Source organism: Bidens hawaiensis, unplaced genomic scaffold (assembly GCF_021521415.1).
Source record: "Bidens hawaiensis isolate Kalapana, Puna unplaced genomic scaffold, B.hawaiensis_p1.1 tig00026819_1, whole genome shotgun sequence".
In the NCBI taxonomy this organism is placed as follows: Eukaryota; Viridiplantae; Streptophyta; class Magnoliopsida; order Asterales; family Asteraceae; genus Bidens; species Bidens hawaiensis.
This window is the reverse complement of record NW_027494311.1, coordinates 250,952-258,545: the sequence shown is the minus strand read 5'-3', so window position 1 is coordinate 258,545 and position 7,594 is coordinate 250,952. Positions and strand designations below refer to the sequence as shown.

The 7,594-nt window shown below is 33.1% G+C and overlaps 1 protein-coding gene across 1 annotated transcript; it reads right to left on the bottom strand.

The window, feature by feature from the left end:
* Nucleotides 1-3,875: 3,875 nt before the first annotated feature.
* Nucleotides 3,876-6,586, bottom strand: LOC143574023 (NAC domain-containing protein 7-like). Its single transcript, XM_077058753.1, has 4 exons — nt 5,999-6,586; nt 5,592-5,867; nt 4,603-4,730; nt 3,876-4,441 (listed from the first exon to the last, which is right to left on the bottom strand). Exons 1-4 carry the CDS (start codon nt 6,156-6,158, stop codon nt 4,007-4,009), a joined length of 999 nt encoding a protein of 332 aa, XP_076914868.1. The 5' UTR covers nt 6,159-6,586; the 3' UTR covers nt 3,876-4,006.
* Nucleotides 6,587-7,594: the final 1,008 nt, after the last annotated feature.

Sequence of the window (7,594 nt, the reverse complement as noted above, 5' to 3'; positions counted from 1 at the left end):
ATTCGGTGTAAAATATATTCGTTTTTAATGGATGTTTTGATTATTCTAAGGAAGATTACGAATGACCGTTTTGTTTTTAATCATGGATTTAAGATCCAATACGAGTAATATGCTGGTTTTTTGGTTCTAAAGTGATTGGCAAGTACATATCTAAAACTATACGTGTTCTACTTCTACTTGATTCTTCAAGGCGAGTGGTATAAGTTTTAAGACAATTTTGCTCCACCGTGTAATCAAGCTTCGAGCTTAGGATTGTGTGGTGAATTAATGCTCAAAATAAGCAAATTATGCAGAATCCCTTTGTGATGGATAAACAAAAAAAGAACACACTTTCATTCCCTCTTGGAATCAATTTGTCATTCTTCCATTTTAAAAAGAAGTTTCCAAATTAACCTCATATTTACACTTCTACAATCATGTTTATGCAGCTAATTAACTTCAGACTTTCATGAATCTTTTTAAGAATATTTATAATTAATTGGTTCTCTGTTGACTATGAAATTCTAATGCTATGACAAAAATGTATTATTCGTATGTTGTAAGTGACTAAAGCATTGCTTTAAACATGGAGTTTTCAATTACAAGAAAGTCCTTTCTAAAGTTACAATTTATACCCAAAAGTGTTTTTAACCTTTTCTTAACTAGTCACATTATTCCTACTTGTTTCATTCACATTATTTTGGTGTTCTTTTCTCATTATATATATATATATATATATATTACAATTAGCAAGTATCTTAAGCATATTGGTTTGTACATAGCATATATGTGGTTGTACATGTTATATATAATACAATTTAGCAAATTCCTTATGCATATTGGTTTGTACATGGTGCATATGTGGTTAGACATGTCTACTTTTCATATGGATCAAGATTCTTGAATTAGTGAAGCTAATAATGTGGATCAAGATTCAAGAAATAGTGAGGCTAATAAGTTTTAGTTAAAAAAAATTTAATGGGTTGAATAGGTTAGACACCTTAATTGGCTTAAATGAGTTGTTTTTTCTCAAACGGTTTGACACCCTCGCTGCAACGCGTACGTGCCAATACTAGTTACTCTAATTTTTAACTTTTATAAATTTCCATAAATACCATTGCAATTTGCTTATTTGTATATAGATTTCGATATAAATTTCGTTCAAAAAGGAGTTGTGTGTGACAACATACAAGTTAATTTCCTAATTAGCAGATATGTACAAGCATCATTATTGTTCTAACTTTCATTTTCCTTATTCTAAACTTTCTTTTTATTTAAATTCTTATATTTATTTTTGAACTTTTGTTACACACTCTTCTTGAGCTGTTTGTGTTTACGTAAAGATTTTGGTTTTATTTATAAACTTCCAAGGACTTTAGCCTTTTCGTGTTTTAACGTCCGCACACGTGGTTCAACATTGAGTCATTGACGTTTATTTTTTGTACATTTTCACGCCGCTGCTGCAAGTCACGGATTTTAATACTATTGCAAGTGGGTAAAAACCCTTGTTATTTTTTCTTGAATTTGGTCAACAACGGGTTATGTGTATATGTATTCGGGTGTTGTATACATGTAAAAGTATTAGTACCGCAAGAAGAGCACGCCTCATTATGGTGTCTGCTTAAAAATTAGAGAACAATTTGTGAAGAAAAATATTGACCTCAAGCAAAATAAGATGATATTATTTTAGTTTTTCTTTGTTCCTTAGATTCATTACAAAATCATCAACACATGCCATTCTTTGTCTCTTCTAATTATCTCAAGATTTTATAAACAAGATCCTACCCATATTCGATTCATCGATCAAACTTCATTATCACAATTCACTATAAAGCCGCTATATTTATATCACTATGATCGATTGATCGAACTTCATTTCATGGTAAGCCTTACATTTTTTTTCTACAAAGTAGCTTATCATCTTCCTTTTTATTCATTTCATTTGCAATATTTGCACAAAACCTCTATGTTTCTTGATATATATAGGGCATTTATTTATAATATTGTCATGTGGACTTCAAAGGTAGAACACTAGAACATTACCCATAACATTGTTTTTCTGCTTTTGAGTCATGTGTTTATGTAACCTCAACGTAGTTTCATCAGCTCTTGATTTCTAATTAAGCTAACAAAGAAATTTAAGTGAACCATCCAAAGGTTGGTTCAGTATAACTCTATGGGTGATTTTAGTGTTATCAATACCATTATTAAGGAGTGATCGGATTTTCTTAAACCAAAGGAGAAATTATTATAGCATTCATTAAGAGCTAGAAGGTATGGAGTAAATGCTTGTTTAACACTATTATTTTCCTTGTTGATTATACATCGGAAGCTACTTTTCTATACGATTGGTGATACGTGGAAACTGATCATCAATGGTAACTTGGATGATCAATGGAAAGTGAGCTCATTAGTAAGTTACTACCGAGCAATGACAACTTAAGCTCATATAGTAACTTACTATTGAGCAATGGTAACTTAAGGTCAGTGGTTACAATGAACAGTATCAACTTGAGTTGTGGCAACTCTGTTATAAAGTTTCTATCAAGTCCGTGGTTATAAGAAAGGAGGATGGTTTTTGATGTTTTAGAGGTTGGTTATGTGACACTTGCCAACTAGCCACCCTTTCTCTTTCTTGTCTCACTCACAATCTTTCTCTCTCTCTAAAAAGTATACCATCTCTCCCCTCTACCCCCCTCACATTGTCGGTTTTTGCTATTCCACCCCAAAACATTCCACCACTTCTATCCTCCATCTCACATTCCCTCTCCTCTAAAAACATCTAAAACATCCCATTGGAGAAGCTTTAACCGTCAAATTAACCCTTTCACGAAGATTGCACCATTTCAACATAATCATTGTGCGTGATGGCTCAACCCCGATATAAAATAACTCAATTGTTGTGTTTAAGAGATGGATTCAAACTTCATTGATCATAGAGAATTTGTTCTTGTTCTTTGCAGAAACTAATTTCGTGCACACAAAATACCTTAATCTAAAAGTGATCACATACGATTCAGAAAGCTATCCGGTACATTTTAGAATATTGATCAAGGATTCTATATGTCCGTACTAGCCTCACAAATTCTTTCATGACGAATCCCTATAAAATACTGATTATCAGTTTACGTCAATCAGCTTGATCCATTAGATTCTTCATCTATTGTTCAAGTTTCTGTTTGATCATCAACAAAACAAATGTACTGGATAACTAACTAACTGACTAACAAAAAAGATATAAATACATGTTGTTTATAAAACATACCCGGATGATGAATTCGAATAAATAGTCAAAACCTGTGATCTTGACTTCAATCTTCATATATAATAAGCATCCTTTATTAATCTCCGAATCAACTTTCAGATAAACCTATTTCGCCGGTTACACGCGTTTGATTTATCGGACAAGACAAAGATTTCTTTTGTTACCGGAACTGGATTTGTATGGTAACCGACGTTCTGTATTGTATATTGTCGATCAATGCATGTATATATTCTCAATACTCCTAACTAAATTGATGTCATGGGTTTTAAACCAAAACTCATTTAATTAGTAGCCAACTAGATTATCTAGAATTAAACCAAAACCCATTTAATTAGGCCTAAGTTATTATTTTAATAATAAAACCCAAATAACATCTATAATTAAACCGGGCGTGCACTCCCGTGACACCCAACTCGTTTAATCTCTAACGTTATTTACTCGACCGACAAGTTAATCCAATAACCTAATATACACGTTGATAACACTAAAATTACCAACACTACATACAACTGATGGTTTAGGATTAGGAAATATGCAAAATAAACATAAAGATCCAGAAGTACTTCACTTGTTAATTTGTCTTAAAATATAACATAAAAGGTTAGAACAACACATTTGATAAATCTGCTCCTTTAATATTTGTTTTAATATGTACATCAACTAGATCAATAGTCCGATGCTTGTACATACATTATACACTTACTCTAATGTCTCATTTCCCCTTTGATGACCAACATGTTCATCATATAGCTTCTTTATTAGTTACTTCCAATGATCAATCTGGCAAGTGGATGTAGATATTGAGGCACCTTCTGAACCCATCTCATCACTCTTAGAGTCATTTAGAAGCAAGTTCACGTGCTCAACCATTTTAAGTGACGGCGGATTCAAATAATTGTTTGCCTTGGTGATACCATTTTGATCATTACTGAGTTGAGATGCAACAAACTTATCCACTACTCGCCAATCACTCACTTGGAGATCTTGTACGCCATTATTATTGTCGTTATTACAATAAACCAAGTTAACATTTGGTTGTTGAGTATGGGGTTGTAAAGTGCTTGTGTAGGAAGCACTTATGCCAGCGGCTGCTGGTTGCGGAAATCTGAGTGGTTCTAGTTTAGGAAGCTGGAAGAAGTGTTCATGAGGCAAGTTGTAATGAGTTTCACCAAGCTCGGATTTTGCAGGAAGTTGATGCTGGTATAAAAAGAAACACAAAAATTCCTCATTCATCAAAGAGTAGTGTTTACATCAAAACAGAAGGCAAACGGGCGGACCAGTTGCATCGCTGGCCCTTTATGAATAGCAAAACTAGTTCTTTGCTAGTATGAGTTATTTGAAGTGTAAGGATGAGATACCTGGTTCGGGGATTCATAATCGGGCATGAACGATACTTGGTCATCATACCAACCCAAAGAATCATGTTCATCCATTCTACGGACGGGTGTTATCCGCTTCTTGAAAACCCTGCATACAACCCATCCTTCTTCCTGTTCCAAACAAAACATAAAATAGGTGATACTTTAGAATCATTTGCATTATAACTCGCCTTATATTCAAATACCTTTTTTTAAAGGTAAGTATACATAATTCTTGACAAATTAAGCATAATACAAAAGAATCAAATCTAAGTTTCAATTAACACAATCCTTCTTCATCTTAATTTGATCATGGATTTTACTCATTAAAGTGTTGATTCATCGTAAAAGTTCTCTGCTTTTGCCACTATTGATGAACATAATAGTTTCCATGATTAATGAACATAAAAGTACTTGGAGGAGAAGTTAGTGATATGTACAAGTGAAGGAACAAGGAGTTTCGTCTAGTACCGGACCGAATAATTCTTTTACCTGGGTCACAATGTTTTTGGTTTTGTATGTCTATCAAGAGGACTCTTTATTGGTTTTCTGGTGCTAATCACTCTCATCTGAAGCACATGTTTGTATTGTAAATAATTCAAACTATCTTTATTATGTAAATACGTATGTATTGAAAGCCAAAGGTTTAGAGTGTCGGTATGTAAACTTTGTAACTGTTACGTGTCAAACTATAAGGGGCGATGGAAACCTTGCAACCCTAAACGAACATACCTATTCGTTGTGTGTGTATATGTATCGATGTCAAGAACAAACACATCGTATTCACGTTGTATCAAAATTTACTTTTTGTTCAGTTCTCTATTTCTCTATTCAATTCATACTGTTAAGTGTAAACACTTGGTTTTCAATTTTATTGTGCTTGTATGGTTTATAGAAGCTGAACTTTAGCTACAACCCTGAAAGTGGTATATTCGGATAACAATCTATCGAGAAAAAAACGGATAGAAGGGTGGAAATAGAAATGCTACTTGCCTGAGGTATCGCGTTTTCATTCGTTTCTAGTCTGTACTCATGCATGATCCAATCCGACTTCTGTCCGTTAGGCGCTCGACCCTTGTAAAACACCAAGGTTTTTCTCATGCCAACCAGATTATTCTTAGAGTATATGGCTTTGTCTCTTCCGGTGGCTTTCCAAAAGCCAACTTTTGTAGCTCTATTAGTGCGAGTTCCTGTTGGATATTTTTTGTCCTTATGGCTAAAGAAATACCACTCATTTTGCTCCTCAGTTCCTAGCCTGCATAATTCTGTCAAGATAACACAAAAGATTGAAGGAAATATTTGAATAAAAAGTATTACACTAAACCATATTAGTATCAGTACAAATGGTAATGCATTAGTGGAACAATAAACACATAGTTAATGGTTTAATTGTTACCTTGAAGATCCCATGGTTCAATTTTATAAAGATCAACATCTTTGATAACATCAAGATCAATTCTTTTGGATGCAACCTTTTTCCTAAGGTAGTAATCCACAAGTTCTTCATCCGTCGGGTGAAATCTAAAACCGGGAGGAACACGTGAAAAGGTATCCATACTCTTATTGATATGATGATCTAAAACCTGCAATATGTAAATGCACCATTTGTAAGTGATCTTACACAAAATACCTATATATTAACCGTTAAAAGGAAAAAAAATCTATATATCATGTATTGTGTGAATATAGTCTTAACCAGCATGTACTTCAATCAAGTGTATTCGATGTTCAAGATTGTCTAGTACTTCAAAGTTTCAAGAAGATTGGCTAATAAGCCAAAAGAAATAGTACTATTCATGATAGCTCATGTCACAAGTAGAATAACAAGGCAATGCAGTTTCTTTGATGGGAACTTCTGGCATAAAATGATAGTTTCTCTCCAAAACAGAAGACACTGATGAAGCTAATGAGTGCTTTGTATGTGTTTTCTTGTATACATATCAAGTTCAAAGAGGTTGCTCAAGTCAATTAACAGAAAGATGTGTTTCGTTGTATTTGAACACCATGTTTATGGGCATTCTAATAATAATGCATGCACTAGTTAGAAACTAACTCAAAGAAAATACAAAGACAAAAAGAATAAGATCGAGAAAAGAAATTAAATAAAATATATGTTGTAAATTCTGTTGAATACATAAATTATAAAACAATTATGTATTAGTTGAATCTAAATAACCAAAAGGTTCTTACTTTAAAGCTACATACATAGATAGACTTGCTACATAGAAGAGGAATTAAGAAAATACAAAGCATAATAGGTAAAAAAGTTGGTGTACGTAGGGTAGAATGTAAATGATGTGAAGAAAATGAAATCAATGTATGGTCAATGTTTCTGCCATGAATTCTCATGTGAGAAGCACCATTTTTATTACTTGATGATCAAGATAAAAACTACTCAAGTTTGCTTTTTCTTGAGAAAAGCCACTCAAGTTTTGCACCACTCAACTAAAGTGAATATGTGTTAATAATGAATAATCAAAAACCTACAAGTTAACATTGTTAACATACAGGAGGCCTAAAATAGAAACAATCAAATGTTTGTTTGTTTATTTCTTCATCATCTGTCTTCAAAGATCTAGTATAAAAGATCAATGTCAAATCAGAAAATATATGAGTAGACAGATGATCATGAACTTGTATATATTGTAATTCGACTAACTTTTTATTAACGACGAACACTGGCTAAGCCCCTAGAAAACTCAGAGGGCATGGGGTCGATTTCGTGAGGCCTCTATCTAGTGGGGCTTCACGCAGACTTAAATCCGAGAATAATATGTCACATGAGTGGGATCGGAATCCGGACGCTAAACAGAAGAAACCCTTCGTAGAATCTAAGACCAATCACAAGTTAATATTGAAACGCAAATTTGTTTCCATAAATAATGTCACAACATATTTTGAAGGAAAACAAAATCAAAGCATGGATTAATCCTTGAATACAAAAGGATAATGATACACAAAAAAAAACCTTAAAACAAAGAAGATCATGAAG

Excerpts from the sequence above, each read along its gene's own strand:
- LOC143574023 (XM_077058753.1), bottom strand. The coding sequence starts at position 6,158 with ATGGATACCTTTTCACGTGTTCCTCCCGGTTTTAGATTTCACCCGACG. Across the intron at positions 5,868-5,998 it reads TGAACCATGGGATCTTCAAG|AATTATGCAGGCTAGGAACT; the intron begins GTAACAATTAAA and ends TTATCTTGACAG. Across the intron at positions 4,442-4,602 it reads ATTATGAATCCCCGAACCAG|CATCAACTTCCTGCAAAATC; the intron begins GTATCTCATCCT and ends TTTTTATACCAG.